Source organism: Sphaerodactylus townsendi, linkage group LG07, assembly GCF_021028975.2.
Source record: "Sphaerodactylus townsendi isolate TG3544 linkage group LG07, MPM_Stown_v2.3, whole genome shotgun sequence".
NCBI lineage: Eukaryota > Metazoa > Chordata > Lepidosauria > Squamata > Sphaerodactylidae > Sphaerodactylus > Sphaerodactylus townsendi.
In genome coordinates, this window is record NC_059431.1 from 79,628,899 (window position 1) to 79,646,097 (window position 17,199).

At 42.7% G+C, this 17,199-nt stretch overlaps 1 protein-coding gene across 1 annotated transcript in view; it reads right to left on the reverse strand.

Annotated features, from left to right (window-relative positions):
• Positions 1-17,199, reverse strand: part of GLIS3 (GLIS family zinc finger 3) — a 174,065-nt gene that overhangs the window by 4,664 nt on the left and 152,202 nt on the right. The window contains exons 9-10 of the mRNA XM_048504313.1: positions 15,329-15,485; positions 6,960-7,144 (exon numbers count right to left, since the gene is read on the reverse strand). Of these exons, the coding sequence (XP_048360270.1) occupies positions 6,960-7,144; positions 15,329-15,485 (342 nt within the window). The remainder of the gene's footprint in view (positions 1-6,959; positions 7,145-15,328; positions 15,486-17,199) is intronic.

The window sequence follows — 17,199 nt, forward strand, 5'->3', positions numbered from 1 at the left end:
TTATTAAAGCAGCTCTCCGAGGCCGGAGATGGCAGATTTCCCTGCTCTGCCCTCCCCTGCCCCCACACCAGCTGGGCTCCCAGCCGGCAGTCGGCAGCCCCTTCTGTTCTCCACTCTGGACAGAGGCATAGCTAGGGAAAATGGAGCCTGGTGAAAAATCAGAGTTTTGTGCCCCCCGCATGGGCAGTCACTGTGATGTTGGAATCATGAGTTGGGCATCATGAGTTGGGCACATTTATATTCCAAACTCACCATGTCTGAATGTTGTTGATATCACTATTAGTTTATTGGAATAACTTCACCAAAGAAAGCCAGTCTGTATAGTCCTGGATAACTATAAGCTGAAACAAGACCTAAAAATTCATCACCCTCTTCTAAGGATGCATAGTTGGGAGGGCCGTTTGGCAACTGCTTGAGTGTACATGTATGTTGTGAATAAGTGTCAAGTGATAATCTCAGTTACCAGGACTGGTAGTCATGGTGGTGACCACTTAGCCCCTGGAAGCCAAATTTTCTTTATCTGCAGGATTCCAGAGTGAAGGCAGGGAGCCTGTGGTTTCATGTCAATGCTACTTAGCCCATCAGATTTCATTGCATTGTGATACCTGAAGCCAAATCTGCCTTAATTCTGACATCTTGTGTCGAAAAAAATGGCACCTGCAGTGGTAAGCAATGCAAGTGCTACCAATGCCAAAGCCCAATAAACAGGCAGCACCAATGGAAAAGCTGTACAAGGAATGTCATATATCGAAATCCTTCATCCAAGTTTCCAACTAAAGAAGCTCCAATGAGAACTTCTGTCTGAACAAAAGGATGGAGGTTAATTGCCCAAGGGAGGGTCAACAAGCAATATAATTCCACTGCAGAGCAGAACCACATTTCAATCTTGAATCTCTTACTGGCAATTAATTAATCTTTCATATTAGGTGTAACATGACAAAACTAAAAAATCATTTAAAAAGTGGTATTTTAAAATATCTTAATATCTCATCTATGTAAAAGTGATGAAACATTTTGTTATCTCTGTACACAAAGATCTGTGTGGTGGAAATGTTAGGAATGCAACCAAAGACCAACCTTGAGAGGGTGAAGAGAAAGCCAAAGGAATGGCAGCAGGGAAGAGATGGAATGTAGCAAACATGGTCAGATAACAATCCAGTTAGAAGTCTCTTCAAAATTCTAACATTAAAAAAATTGTCATTGAGACTGCGGCTCCCAGATGATTTGGTCCATACAGTTCAAGACAGCCCAAGTTTTGTTTTATCTATGTTTATCAAACAAGTATCATTATCAGCTAGACAGATGTTCCTGATCTTTCTTCCTTTTAAATGATACCATTACTCATCCAGTTTACAAGCCAAAGCCCAGCTGCAAACATAAGAAGTGTAAAATACAGAGTGTCAAAAGTACTACATAGCATTGAGAGAACAGGTGTTTTTATTCAAATGCATGTGACAAAACTGTGTTTCTTTTCATGCACTACAGCTAAAGTTAATAATTTTCAGATCACGCACATATCCTGAAGGGGTGGGGGGAAGGCAGCCCAATCCAGAACCTCTGGTGGCAAAATGCAGCACTGCTGTGGAGTCACCTCACCATCTCTGGGAAAGTTTCTCGGTGGCACAGAGAGGCAAAAACAAAAAAACAAAAAAGCCTCCCCACTGCTGAAAAGCCCTCCATTGGGCATTGTGGGCTTATGCCACCCAAAAGGGTGGTCAGCTCCATCCCCGACCATGCCTCCAGAACACACTTGCTACAACGGTGGAGGCAGCAGAGGTGCAGAAGCACACATGTGGTACTTCAGTGGCGCCACTCTTCTGGTCACGTGGGGTATACAAAATTGCCTCCCCATGTGACCATGAAGATGGCAGTGGGGGCAGAGCCAGGCACCCTTGAACTTGCCCATGCTGATGACAACATGGGCAGGGTCAAGGGCGCTCAAGGACGAAGAGGCAGCAGGACTTCGTGCTGCCTTGTCGTCCCCGAGAGCCCTCAACCCCACCCATGTCGTCATTGACATGGGCAGGGTCAAGGGCACCTGGGTCTGCCCCCCGCTCGCTCCCTTCTCCCCTCCCCCCTGGAGGCTAGGCTCACACTCGGCAGATGGCAGTCTCTTCTGCTCTGCCCTCCCGGGCAGGCCAGAACAGACTGCGGTCCCTGGCCCCGGAGAGGTGCTTTTATAAGCACTGGGGGCGGGGCTCAGGGGCATGGGGACATGGCCACACCTCCCCAAGCCCCACCCCCAGCTGGCAGGGGGTGGGATGGGATGGGATGGGGGAAGAGCATGGGAGCTGCAGCAAGGGGGCAGAGCCCCGCCCATAGGAGGGGGGCTCACAGAGATAATTTGTCTTTGGCCACTATTTACCCCTGGTATGCCTCTGTGGTGCTTTATGTCAGGTCTGTCTGTCTTGGTGAGCTACAGCAAAAACCCTCCCACAGAATTGCCCCTCTAATGGGGTAAGTGGCCTGGGGAGGGCAAATTCGCTGGGGCAGTCCCATACTACCTCCATAGGCAGATTCCTTACCTCTGCTGCAAGTTAACTGGAAAATATGAACAAAACTGGCAATTTTGCACATTCACATGAAAACATGGATAAGGTACTCAAGTGGATATCGCAAACAGAAAAATTTGCAGATTGCCCAGTCAATCAACTGAATCTCCAAGTGTGATGGTGAAGAATGTATGCTAAATGACAGCATAAACAAATAATGTAATACATTGGCTGGTCACACTTAACAACAAGGTGTTTTTTGTAATCTCATGGACAAACTTACATTCTCCAAAAAAAAACCTGAAGACTATGAATGACTAGGAAATAATGACGAAATCCTGTTGACGCAGACAAGTTGTGCATATTCTCAATGCTTTCATGATCACTGTTGTTTATCCACATTCATTATTCACATATGAATCCTACCAATCTAGTTCTATACTACCTTTAATATAATTAAAGATACAGGTTGGATCGAAACTGTAGATGGACTGGCAAAATGGGAGGAGGGAATTGTAGAAAGGAGGCAAGTCAAAGAGTAAAAAGGCTGGCTAGATTCAACCGATAGTTAGGTGCAATAAATTGTTCTTTCAAGTTCATTCTTTACAAAAGTAATCTTTAAGATTGCTGAATACATGGAAAGATGTAAGTGGCAGTTATTATTGATTTCTCAGTTCCATTCAAAACTAAAGATTTTAGTTATCAAATATGGCTATGCTTGTCAGCCAAACAAAGTCACAAGCAAATCTCTCACCAATTTGGATTCATAATCAGGAACTTAGCTAAAAATATTTTAGAGATTGTCTTTCTTCCCCTTAGAGTTTGAGATATCGAAACTATTGTATGTGTATTACTCTGAAAGTATATAATTTTCCTTAAAATCTTGGTATAAGGCATAGCCATTTACAAGCATAGCAAGTGCTTGAATAAAAATTATAGGAATTTTTCTGTACATCTTCTTTTCTTTCTGACACACATATATACATGCACATTTTAAAATGTCAAATGCAGCATATAGGAAATGAAGAATGAAAGAATCTTTATATAAATAAAACTTTGGCATCCAAGGTGAATAGGTCCAGAGGGGATAGATGAAGCTTATACTGGCTGGGAATTATTGGGCTTTTGGAACTGGTAGATAGAAAGCAAATAGCACAGATGAGCTTTCCTAATCCTTCCAAATATTGCTTTCTTCTCTTCCTTTGTGGAATTGTGGATATCACCTTATTACATAAGCTGCAGTGTTTCCTAAACTATTTCAGATACAGAAAGAGTACTTTAAACACAGTGACTGTGAGGAGACTTTATTCTTAGCACAAGGTCATTTTGAATTGTCAGCTTGTGGTGTAAAGAAGTACTGCTTCACCATGGTATTTGCTTTCTGGCACATATCCATATATGCCCTGGACATGTATTTCCCCTGAGGAGATGACATAGTGCCCATAAATGCATACTGCATATGAGGTTCTTCTCCCTACAGCTGGAGTACTAGAAGTCCCCTTCAAAACATGCCTATTAGTAGTTAGAGGTTTGACTCCCCTGACCCTGATACCTCCCCTGTCCTGATCAGCATGATTATTGTTTTTAAAAGAAGTTCTATACGTACACAAATCTGAACTGAGACCAGACTAAGATATTTCAAGGAACTGGGTCAGGAGATCCTGGCTAATTGAAGCTCCTTATGCACACTTAATAAGGACTCAGTTTGAATACCGCCACCCTGCCCCTGGTTTCATTTATGCTAATGTCAAAAAACATCTCCCTTATTTGCTATGCTCTTGACTAATCTCTTATAATTTCATGCATTGTTCATCCAGGTTCTGAGCACTAGTAGATATTGTGTTTCTTCCCCAAACTATTATTTTTGAGGATCCAGTAAGCTGTGCAGTTCCCTGACAGACCTGCCCTAGTCCTGCTTGTTCTCAACAAGGAGAAAATGTGTTGTTTTTTAAAACTACTCAAGAAAGCCTCAAGTGCCATTTCGTCTATGAAAGAAACTTTTGCATTTGGGGTATAGGGAACTAAATGATGGTGGTCACAACCCCTCCCCCACAAATCACCATTATTATTCTATGACTTACTCCTGCTGTTAACATGGCATAAGTTGCCAGCAGGCATAGGGGGAGTTCTTTGGCTGAAACCTGTGGAAACCAACTAAAATCAGCTCCACTCCCAGGAGTACCCCCAAAACACCCCCACCTATGTCAGTGCAAGCGTTTGCACTGGAGGAGTGCCAGCACTGTGGCAGCTTTCAAAACTGTGTGCACCCTGCCACTAGTATATTTGCCCCCTGCTGTTGCATTTGTCCCTTGTACTGATGTTAGGGGCAGCAGCAGTGGTGTGTTCTGGTGCTGCATCCATGATTCATTCAGCCCCCAGCCCCCACCTCCAATGGACTGCACTGTTAACCACTTAACTCAACTGATGACTAAACCATATAAGAGGTATTTTGCCAATGTGATCCATTTTTCCACTCACTTTCCCCCTTCCTTCTCTCTCTTTTTCTAACAAACCCACCACCTCCCATTTGATTGGAAACTCTAGAGATCTGCATATATAGCAAGGAATCAGCCATTGTCTGTGACACATGGAAAGTGGATACAGAAGTTCTCCGTCACAGAACTGCTACCCAGTCAGAGGACACCAGAGGGGGAAAGGCCAATTAAGGTCCTTTGCTTAAAGACAGAGTTAGTACTGGTCTTGATGTCAATTTTGTGTGGTTATAATGGTTTTGTGTGCTGCCAAAACACTGCATCTTCTAAAGGTGACAGCTGCTGATCATCACTTGTGATGCCACAAATAATATTGCTGTATCAGCATTTTTTTTGCAGCGGTGATAGAATTATCTGTTATTCTTTCTTTTTAGGGCAAGATACGGTAAAGTTCTGAATATGTGCACTGTAAGAAGTCTGTAAGTAAAATATATTAGTTTGTGATGGTTTCCACATAGCCCAAATATAACGAACTAAAGAAGCTATTTATCCCATTTTGGGAAAGAACTTCACACAGGGTTCTTCCCCAAAATAGGTTCAGTCCATTATAATTCCCTCAACCCAGGTTTTACAGACATTGCTAAACTAGCGATCTTTTTGGAGAAACCGAAGGAGTCATGACAACCCGGGCTATTTGCACTTACTTCCTCGAGGGGTGAAATCTCCAGTGCGAAGGCAAACAGGGGAAACTGGGTTTATTAATAATGTGTGACATACATTATTAGTGTATTGTGCAGAAGCTATCCGTGTCTGATTGCAAAATTTCTTTTAAGTTCTAACAGCCTCTGATTTCACAGTGCTTTCTACTCCAGTTTTTTTTTAAAAAAATCTTTCAACATAGGAAACTATTTACAACCTTTTTTGTTGAAAGTCTTCTTGGCAGTGAAACTCTTTTTCTCCTTGGTACAGCCAATTTAAATGGAGCTGACATGTTTAAGACTACATATTGAGACAGAAAAATGTCACTATTGTTTGGTAGCAGATTGAGCTGAAAGTTCAGTGGCAATAGCTACAGCCCTCTAAATCATGTGAAGGCGGCCTAAGAATTACAGGAGGCTAGGGCTAACAAAGCTTTCCCTGCCCCCTGATATATATACCGAATAGGCCAGGTTGATGAAGTAGCTCCATGGGATTCTTGGAGTGAATTGAACTAGCATGACCTGAGACAACTGGACATTTTTTTTTGCAGGCTCCAGAGAACCATAACTAAGTACTTGGCTTTATTGTTTTCTTTTTTCTGAAGTGCCAAAAGGAAACACTGAATAAGGAAAAGTTGTGATTTAAAGGGCAAAGATATTAGGGCAGTGCAAAAGGGTTGCCAGAGAAAGAATTTGTAACTTGATGTAAAGGAGTGGTACTCACTCCAGTGGCTCAGTAACCACTTGTGGTTCTTTCACAAGTTACCTGTGCTTTTCTGAGCACAATTTCCTAGAAAGATGGGCAAGGCCTGTTGTCTGGTAGGGACTGTCATTAGTAAATGGTTCCCATCTTGAAACAGCTGCAACCAGAGGAACTGAGCTATGGGTGAGTCTTGTGCCAGTGATGGGAACAAAGTTGCCATCCTTTCCAACTTCACCACCAGCCTCTGCACTATCATCCCAGTACCCACTTGGTTGCCTGGAGGAGAGAAACAGGTGCAGAGAAGAGAGAGTCAAATGGCCATAACTGCAGCAGCTACCAGAGAACACAGCAAGCTGGCCAGAGTGGGATAGCAATGGCTTTACTCCCAATTCTCTGTGGTTTTCAGGTGCCTTGGCAATTTTACTCTCTAGCTTTAATTGTTGTGCCTAATGCCTGGGGGAGAAAGGGATATCATATGCATGTTGTTGGGATGACACACATGGCATACATTATGTGGCTCTTTTGGTCGATGGTAATTGTATTGCTCTTATTAATAAAGGTTCAAAGCCATGTTCTAAAAATTTTAAATGAAAAATTCCAAAAATAGGTACAACATTACAAGATTCTGTCTCACCTTGGATTTGGATGCTGTTTGACTGAAAAGGGGAATTCGTTAATGGCTCACATGTCTTCATGTGAGTTCCAACAATTTGCTGGGTACTGGAACCCTGCAGTGTCCTTTTCTGATTCAAGGGAAGCGAAGCAGGAATTCTTCTTGGGCTTATATGGTGAGGAGAAAAGGGAACAATAGCTGAAAATCTGGGAAATTAAGAAAAAAGCCAGCATTAGCAACAGTCAGCTGTATTGCCCTAAAGGTAATTTACAAATAATTCAATCCTCCACATGTTCTTTTAAAGTTATAAAATAACAGTTTCACAAATATTTAAAGAAAGACATTAATTATAATGAAGCAGATCTTTTGGACTACAAAAATATTGTTCTTATTTTGGCCTATAAATCATAGACAATAAAAATGCATTGGCCATACACATAAACTACTTACCCTATTGCTGTTTGCTTTACAGTGGGTTTTCCCTCTTTTTTGTTTGTTTGTCTACTGTTAATTTAATAAATTATGTAAGTTTTATTTCAATTTCAAGGATCTATCACTTTAACGATAGACCCTCAGCATGAAAATTGAAGAACAGTCCTTTTGATCCTTCTAAAGTGGTGGCTGGAAGACCGGGAAAAACATCTGTTGTGCATGTGGGGAAAGGTGAGGAGGAGTGAGAAAACCCAAAGAAAGCTAAATACTGATTCTTTTTGCTTCCCATGTGAAAGGAAAGGAAAAGTTGCACTTTGAGAGCTTTGAGGAGATGCAGAGATTCTTTGATCTGACAGTGCAGTGAATTCTGAAGAGGGGGGAATGCATGTGTAAATGAGAATCCAATCCAAAGGTATGCTCAGTGCAAGAGACCACAAGTGTGTAAATGGCCATAGATACATGTATTTGGCAATGAAATAGAAAAATATTTTAGTTATGTGTGAGAAAACTCCTGATCAACCATTCATTTTGTTAAAGTCTATCAGGAAATGGGGCAGCTCCTCAAAACAAGGAAGAGCTAACTAAGGCTCCAGATCAAGTATCAAATGTCTCATCCAAGACTCATCCAGTGGGCAAAAACTGTCCTATGAGAATGGATTGAAGAATGGATGGCCATGTTCTAAGCAGACTGACTGTGTTAGGGAGATATGCAATCCATGAAGCTTTCCTTGCTAACATATTTTAGCAGAAATGAAGGACAGAACAAGATTTCAACTGATACGTTTATCTCTTTGGCTTCTGTTTCCTTCTCCTGTTACCCCTAAGTCCTACTGGCATGAAATGCCTTCAGTCCTGTTTTTCCCACTTTACTTTCCAGCAACTGGCAAAGAAAAAGACTGGCAAGGACAGACCATTTGTTTTCATCAGTGCAGAAGGAAAAAAAGAACTTTTCCACTTGCCCCTGCCTAATGGATTGAGCTCAAGGATTAGCTGCTCTCTCAGGGAATGGTAACAAGAGAGATTGTCAGGAGATAATACAAGAGATTTCTCACACTGAACTGTACTTCTGTTTAACTGACATATAGAAAATACATTGGATCGTAACGATGACTCACAGGAGCCATAATGATATTCAGTCACTTAATCTCACAATGGTTCGGGAAAAGCTCACATAAACAACAAGACCTGCTGGGATTTGAATAAGCAATTATACACACATCTTGGAATCAATCTCCATTCCCAAATATTTAGGACTCCTGCTGTATATGTTGACATATTACACATCTTTCAGAGGAACAGAAAAGAGATGGGTTTGCTTTTTACATTTTTGCATTCAAATTGAAAAGATTATTGATTTGCTGCCAGGGATAAGAAACAATGCACAGATGGGTGCCTTTTCTGTGTAAAGAATTCTGGCATATTATCCTCTGCGTTTTGTAAAATTCACCTGTGAAATCTAATCAATGAAAAATGACTTTAACTGTGAGCCAACAACCCAGGGGAAAAATCCTTTTGAAAGCTTTATATAAAAGGACAGTTTTAAAGATTTCAAATTGGATTTAACATCCAAGAAAAGCTTCACAATGATAATTCAGCATTTTGTATAGCTAGACCAGTTGCCTTTTTAGTAGACTGTAGTGGTCTTGATAATGATTTATGAATCGCTTCATGAATTCCTAGCTTACTCAAGTTGGTGACTATAGCATCTACCTAAACAGCTTGCCCATCTCACAAAAGAGAGGCTTGGCCTTGTTTCAATCCAGATTTGTCCTCAAATAAATCACAGTGTGTTACTGGGGGAACAGCAAATTAAATTTTGTGTATGCAACAATCAATAGCACCGGGAAACTGCCATCAGAAATTGTGGTCAAGGCCTGAAGTCCATGCATGCAATTACAACCCAGATTTTTTTTTTAAAAAAAATCCTGTTTTGTACCTCATTCTGACTTCAAAGGCTAAGAAGGTCAGATCATTCAAAGTTTTGATCCAATTCTGTATTGCCAAGAGCCTCCAAATGAAGTTACTGATGAGCATGCATGACTGCAATCAGGAATTTAATTAAAGTCCATAGTACTGCATAAGACAGAAGCATGGTGCCAAAGTCTGAAAAGAAGATGGGAATGAACCTAGGCAAGATGTCAGAATAAGTTGCAGGTTGGAAGGTTTCTACCACTGCTGAACATCAGAAATAATTGTGTTTGGATTTGGAGAATTTATTATATATCCAAATGAGGCTGCGGCTCAGGTTGGATTGCAATGAGTGATGAGCACGCATTGCTCCTACTGGATTCCAGCATCAGTCCTTACTTTCAACCAAATCTGTGACTAGATCATCTGATGTTTCTAGTTTTATTACATAGTAGCCAATGGTACCACAAAGTGGATGGATATAATCTTTTCAGCCGCCCCGCCCCCCATTTTACCAATCTTTGGCTTAAGCAATCTTTGGAGCATTGCCCTTTTAAGAAAGTCATAGAAACAGGCTGCCCGAGCAGCAGCTTCCCTGAAGCCAAGCCTCAGAGCCTGCGGGGAAGTAAAGAGTGAGTGAGGGGGCTGGCAGCCCAGTGGGCAGTGGTGGCGGCAGCAGGGGTGGGGGTGAGCGAGGGGGGTGCAGGATCCTGCTGGGCGCCCCAGAGGCATGCGCCCAGTGACATGGGTGGCCCCATGTCTCCATAGGAAGGAAGGAAAATATGGGATACCTGTATTAACTCTGGCTTGCTAGTTCTGATTCTGTTGACACCAAAGCTCATTTTCTCAGGCACCAGGAGCATTCACAAGAGAAAAGAGTTGCTGACTCTGTGTTGCTAAATTCCTGGATATTTGGGGAGGGGGATCCTGCAGAGGGGAGGGTTTGGGGAGGGAAAGGACCTCAGCAAGTATAATTCCATGGAATCCACCCCCCAAAGCTGTTTTCTCCAGGGGAAGTGATCTCTATGGTCTGGATATCACTTGTAATTCTGGAAAATCTCCAGACCCTAACTGGAGGTTGGCAACTCTAGATTCGTTAGGTAATCTAAATGAACAGAATGTTGTTCAACCCCTCACATTAGCTCATAGTTTATAAGAGCATCATAATTCTAAATAAGCATGAATTTTGCTTATTTGTGTTAATCTGTTATCTGGCTTCATGCACTTATTAAACAGGCAAGGAAATGGTACAAGGCAGTGACAGAAACTAACAGTAACTGTTTTAGATTGCACTATAGGATCCTTACTGCAGAATTGTCAATAGACTTCTGTTTAATTGTCAATGCACAGCTTACCACAGATTTCCTCACTGGTCAGATCTTGTTTCTTGGAAATATTTTCTGTGAAATCATTCCACACATCTCTACCCCCCCCCCCCCAATTTCCTCCCTTGTCTCTTCAGTAGTTGCATTTATTCAACATACTGTGGTTGAAAACACATTATTCCTAATGGTAGTGGGATGTCATCCATAATGCTGAAGGACAACCTTCCCCCATTTTTTTCTTTTGCGCAGGTGTTGTTGCATTACTCTGCAGCTACATTGAAAAATATCTCAGCCTCCTTTTCTACCATTTAAAACTGTCCACAAAATAGAAGATAAAAAAGACTAGGGCAGGCACTATTATGTGAAGGAACAGAAACACATAGTTCAGCCCCTCCCAAACAACACACTTTTTTTGCTAAATTAGAGCTGCACTAATGTACAATCATTACTGCAGCAGTCCCTTGTCAATTTTACTCACTCCTAAGTGTGGATTTTCACCTTAACGTTCCATTGCTCATTCAAAATAAATTTGACATAGCTGATCCAATCATTGCTGCTTCATTGTATCTCTGCCTGATCATTAACATCACAAGGTCTATATGAATCTGTGTCTGAATGTAAACATCACAAGTTTTATGTGAAACCGACAAAGTTGATCCAATAGTTCCTGCTTCTTTGTATGTGTGCCAGAATCATAAGCATCCTGAGGGGGCCCGGGGGGGGGGGTCCCCTGGCACCACTCCTGTGGATCATGTGGGGTAGGTGAATTTTGGCCACCCACCCACTCCCCCCAAAAGCAAGGAGCTGGAAGATCATTATACTGCCTGCTGCCTTCTTCTCCTGTGCCCCCTTCCAGTCTTTCCCTTGGCACTGCCTCCTGGCCTGACTCTGCTTCTCAAGCACAGATGGATGCCAGATTCTGGGTGGGGGAATCCTCAGGCTCAGAACTTGCCTCTCAGAATCACCACCCCAGCATGGCCTCTGCAGCCCTTCCTCAGCGAGAAAGGACCACGGAGACTGTGCTGGAGAGCCAGATTCTAAGTGGGGGAATCCTCAAGCTCCTGCAGATGTCCCCACCCAGAACCCAAATCACCATCCCAGCAACCACACAGGCTTTTGAGGGGATGTGGAATGTGGGCTCTCTCTTCCCTTTCTTCCTCTTCCTTCCCTGTCTTCCTTCCATTCTTCCAACAGTGTGTCTGTCTTTCCCTGCTTCCCCCTCCCTCTTAGACAACTATGGTTGCTCAGTCCTGTCTGACTCCCCCCCCCCCCTCTCCAATCCACTGTCCCACTACACTGGAGTCTGGGTGGGTGGGTGTGAATGCAATTGCCCTTCCTCAGCGAGAAAGGACCACGGAGACTGTGCTGGAGAGCCAGATTCTAAGTGGGGGAATCCTCAAGCTCCTGCAGATGTCCCCACCCAGAACCCAAATCACCATCCCAGCAACCACACAGGCTTTTGAGGGGATGTGGAATGTGGGCTCTCTCTTCCCTTTCTTCCTCTTCCTTCCCTGTCTTCCTTCCATTCTTCCAACAGTGTGTCTGTCTTTCCCTGCTTCCCCCTCCCTCTTAGACAACTATGGTTGCTCAGTCCTGTCTGACTCCCCCCCCCCTCTCCAATCCACTGTCCCACTACACTGGAGTCTGGGTGGGTGGGTGTGAATGCAATTTCAGTGAACATTAGCATTGCAAGCTCTATGTGACAGTGAAAAAACTGATCTAATCGCTCCTGCTTCTTTGCCTCAACGTTGCATTGCTGGTTCAATATGACAATGAGAAAAAATCTTTTTGAAAATGGAGGCTGAGTGGGAGAAGAAAATGACTGAAGGGGAGAATGAGCATGGATAAGGGCCAGGTATTTGGTGGGGTAAGAAACAAAGACCCTCTCAACAGGGTTGAATGCTCAAGGAAAATTGGCTCAAAAATGGATAGCAAAAAATATTGCAATAAAAGTGGCCAGTAAAACAATGGAGGAAAAATGAAAAATGAAAAAAATGTTTATGAAACCAAACACAGGAAAAAATGTGGAATTCAATAAAAAGTAGCATTTAGTGGCAAGACTTATTGTAAACAACTCATGCAGAAAAGGCTAGTGTACTGTAGTGAAGACACACTCTGACACATAAATTGTGGTATCAGGGATCCAGAGCAGTGCACAGAATAGTTGTTTTTCTTTATGGATTTATCCTCTTTAAAGATTTGCTTCACAAAGTGCATGTATTTCTACAGGAATATAATCATTTCAAAAAGTTCTGGTATGCTGAATTCCTACAGAAGACAGCAGAAATTCCTATTATACAAGAAGAGTAAGAAAAGGAACAGCTTTTCATTGTGCTCATAGGCAAAACGCTGGTTCAAAGATCCCTGAAGAGTTTCTTTCCAAGTCTCAAAGGAATATCTTTCAGTTACTATAGAAAATCCCCATTGTCTGTCTTCTTTGTTTCAACTTCTGCTTGTCACTGAATTATTCCTCCATACTCTGAAGCCTTCCTTGACTTGTTAGTACTTTCTGGCAAATAAAGTAGAATTAAGAGAACCATGTTTTGTGTTTTGAAAACTACTTATTACCATCTGGATTTCTTCCCTGATTCTATTAGAAGAATTTCCTTTTCCTAGCATCCCAGGCATAGTGATTCCCTCAGATAAGAATATTTTGATACCTCTGGAGTCTTCCCTGCAGTAGAATGCATGCCTCTGAATCTCAGCTTGAAGAAAGTTCAAAGGAGTATGTATTCAATAGTAGCAGACATTTGTGCTTTCAGTTGCAGGAAGAAAGACAAGAACATAAGCCAAGTAAGGGATTTGTGCAGTTTAAGGTTGCCAACTCTGGGTTATAAAATTTCTGGAAATTTGCGGGGATGGAGCCTGCAGAGAGGAGCATTTAAGTAGAGAAGGGAGCTCAGCAGGGCATAATGCCATCCAAGCAGCTATTATTTCCAGGGGAACTTTGTTGTCAGGAGATCAGTTGTAATTTTGGGAGATGTATCTCATATATAACATATACATATTCTCTCATATATATTTGTGAATATAACTTACGGATTTAAACAAATAAAGGAACACAATTAACATAGTCATGACAACTGTCCGGGAGATTATATGAACACTAGTGAAATTTCTCAAGAGGTCTCTCTAACCAAGGAGCTCTCAAAGTTTCTGGTATTTCAGTTTCTCTGGGAGATAAAATACTTTGGAATACATTCATAATATGAACATGGCAGCAATTATTTTGTTGGTCTGAAAAATTTAAAGAACAGGAAATTTTATATCCTCGAAATTTCTATGGATAAAAAGCAATAATGACAGATTTATATTACCATTTATTAGGCTTATACAAGAAGCAGAGGCGTAGGGGGGAATGGCACCCGGGATAACACCTGTTCCTGTGCCCCCATCCACTGTCCCCCTTGTGCTCCCCCAAGGCCCCCTGTGCTCCCATACCCATGCTCTCCTCACGCCCCCCATGCCCTCCGCGCCCCACTTCCCTTCGCTGGCGGGAGCCTGCCACAGGCCATCTCTTGGCCCTTTGGAGCAGCCTGTCAGGGTGGGGCTGAGGGGCACCCAGCAGCAGCCAGTCAGGCTACTCCTTCGGCCAGTGGAGGCTCAGCCAGCTGAAGCAGCAACTTAGTGGGGAGGGATCAAGGGAAGAGTGTGTGTGTGTGTGGGGGGGGCGATTCTCCCCCCACATGACCAGGTGGCATGCGCCTGGGAACATATGACCCCACATGGCCTATTCATATGATATAGGGAAGCATCTGATTTAATAAACTTAGAAGAAATCAAAGAAGTGCTGCAATATATTTTTTCATTGTATTTATTTATATATGTAGATAATGCTTCAAAAAAATGAATGCACAACCATCCAGTTTCCCCTAGCTGACATCTAACATACCTGAAATAAGTGACAATGTAGGTTCATAATTTAATCAGCAATGAATAGCTGCTGACTGCATACAATAATCATTAACTGCACTCTTCAGAATATACTGTTCTCTACCACTTATTAGCAGAGGCCAGATATTTATGATAAATACTACAATATTATTATTGTAGATTAATAAAAACAAAAATGCATTATATTTCTTACTATGCTCTGATTAAAAACAGGAGGTATTTCCCTATGTGTTTTGAGACACCACCTTTATCAAGGTTATTTCTTCCATAAGAGACCAGTTTTCTTCTTTTATTTCCTGTGTGCCTTAGGAAAGCTGAAAGCAAATAAAAGAAGAAAGCTTGTCTTTATGTAAATGATAAAGGTCAGTGGCTTCAAAGATGCTGGGTGATATTTTAAAATAAATCTGTTTTCCATAACTTCTTTCCCTTTCCCCAGACATAATATAGCACAATGTTTCTTAAGACCACTGACACCAATTATTTTAAGCATGCTGAACTGAGTTTAGATTGTATTCGTAATGTTTACCAAGCCTCTAAGGACCCAAAGCATTAAAAGTTTACCAAGCCTCTAAGGACCCAAAGCATAAGGACCCAAAGCATTAAAAGTAAAAGTAGCACATCAGACGTACACACTTAGAGCTTTGGTAATTTATGAATATGAATGGTAAGTGACGATGTTTCTTCCAGATGTTATAGATGATTTTCAAAAAAAATCCATATTCCAAGTTTCTATACAATGTCATGGATATCTCTTTCTAACATCACAACTCAAAACGTTCCTTGGTTGTTGTTTTTTGAAGGAAATGGCTTCCCAAACATTGATAGCCTTACCTTTCAGTTCCTGAGTCCACTGTTGCAAGAGGGGGTACCTGGGCTGGAGGGTTATGTGGGCTGCCCTGTGCATTCTGGCTTGGTGAAGCATGACTCATGGAGTGGGATGGAGGCACAGTTCCACTTTGACTTGAATGAGAACTGGAGAACAGTGCAGCTGAAATGAGGCAAAAATACCATTATCAAAGGTACATTTTCACATATCTCATATATCAAGGTTATCATGCAGTTTTCAGAAGTAAATTTGACAGAAGTTCTGGCTGTGAAAATTGCAGTAACCAAAAAATTGGAATCTTTTTAAAATAGTGAATAAGAAAACTGCACTGGATCTAAATCTCCCAATCTCTGAACAGAATGAAGCTTTTGCTCATGCAAGACAAGTAAGCCATTTCAACTGATTCTTCCTTCCGCATTCTGTCACTCTTGCATTCAGAGGTTTTATCTGCTGAGCTCACTCCATTTATGTAAGGAAGGAGGGTGATTCCTGCCAAGCCTCTCTTCTTGCTGAAGTGCCATACTACATGACTTTTCTGGAGTGTCCCATGGAGGAGTGGCTTTTGCAGATCACAGAGAACTATGCTGGAGGATGATCTGAGAAAAATCACTTCAGTGAATTTGAGGCATTCAACAGAATCATCGCATCTGATCCTATATTGCTGCTTTAAATATTTGAGAGCCAGAGTGGTGTAGTGGTTAAGAGCAGCTGGACTCTAATCTGGGGAACCAGGTTTGATTCCTCACCCCTCCACATGATCAGTAGACTCTAATCTGGTGAACAAAGTTCATTTCCCCACTCCTACACATGAAGCTTGCTGGGTAACCTTGGGCTAGTCACAGTTTTCTCAAAATGCTTTCAGCCCCATCTACCTCACAAAGTGTTGTGGAGAGAGGAACGGAAATGACTTTGTAAGCTCCTTTGTAAGTCCCTTTGAGTCTCCATATGGTTGAGAAAAGCAGGATATAAATTTATTTATTTATTTATTTATTTATTTATGAGATTTATAAGCCGCCTCACCCCCGAAGGGCTCGAGGCGGCTCACAGAATAGCTGCACATTCAACAACAATCAATAAAACATATCAAATACAGGAGTGCAGCTTAATTCATTAAAACTTAAAACTTTAAAACTTAATAGCAGTTTCAATTACATACTGGTTAAAATATCAGAGCGCCCGATCTACAGGCCAATGGAGGGAGGGGATAGGTCGGCCCAAGATGGAGACCAGGGCCCGGCCAGATGGAAAACGGCAGCTTCAGTGGGGGGTGGTAGAACCGCGGCCAGCCCCCCCAAAGGCCCGGTGGAATAGCTCAGTCTTGCAGGCCCTGCGGAACTCACCAAGGTCCCGCAGGGCCCGGACAGCTGGAGGTAGAGCATTCCACCAGGCAGGGGCCAGGGCCGTAAAGGCCCTGGCCCGGGTCGAGGCCAGCCGCACCATCGCAGGGCCAGGGATCTCCAGTAGCTCTGCCGCCGCCGACACTTAAGCGGACCTGTTTGGGACATAAGGGGTGATGTCACGGTCCCACGTAGGAATAGTGAGGGAGCCCCATGCACGCATAAGGCCTTAAAGGTCATCACCAACACCTTTGGAAAGCGATCCGGAACTCCACTGGAAGAGCCAGTGCAGAGCTTAGCACAGTTACAGGGGTGATGTGATCTGAATAACTCACCTCACCCTGTCAGAAGCCGGGCTGCCGCATTTCTGGACCAGCTGCAACTTCCAGAGCAGTCGAGAGGGAAGGACAGCGTAGAGCGAATTACAGTAATCCCAACCTATCCCGAGGGTGAACCGTCGCATGGATCACAGTGGCCAGGTCGGACTGGGAGAGATAGGGAGCCAGCCGCCGAGCCTGGCGGAGGTGAAAAAACACAAC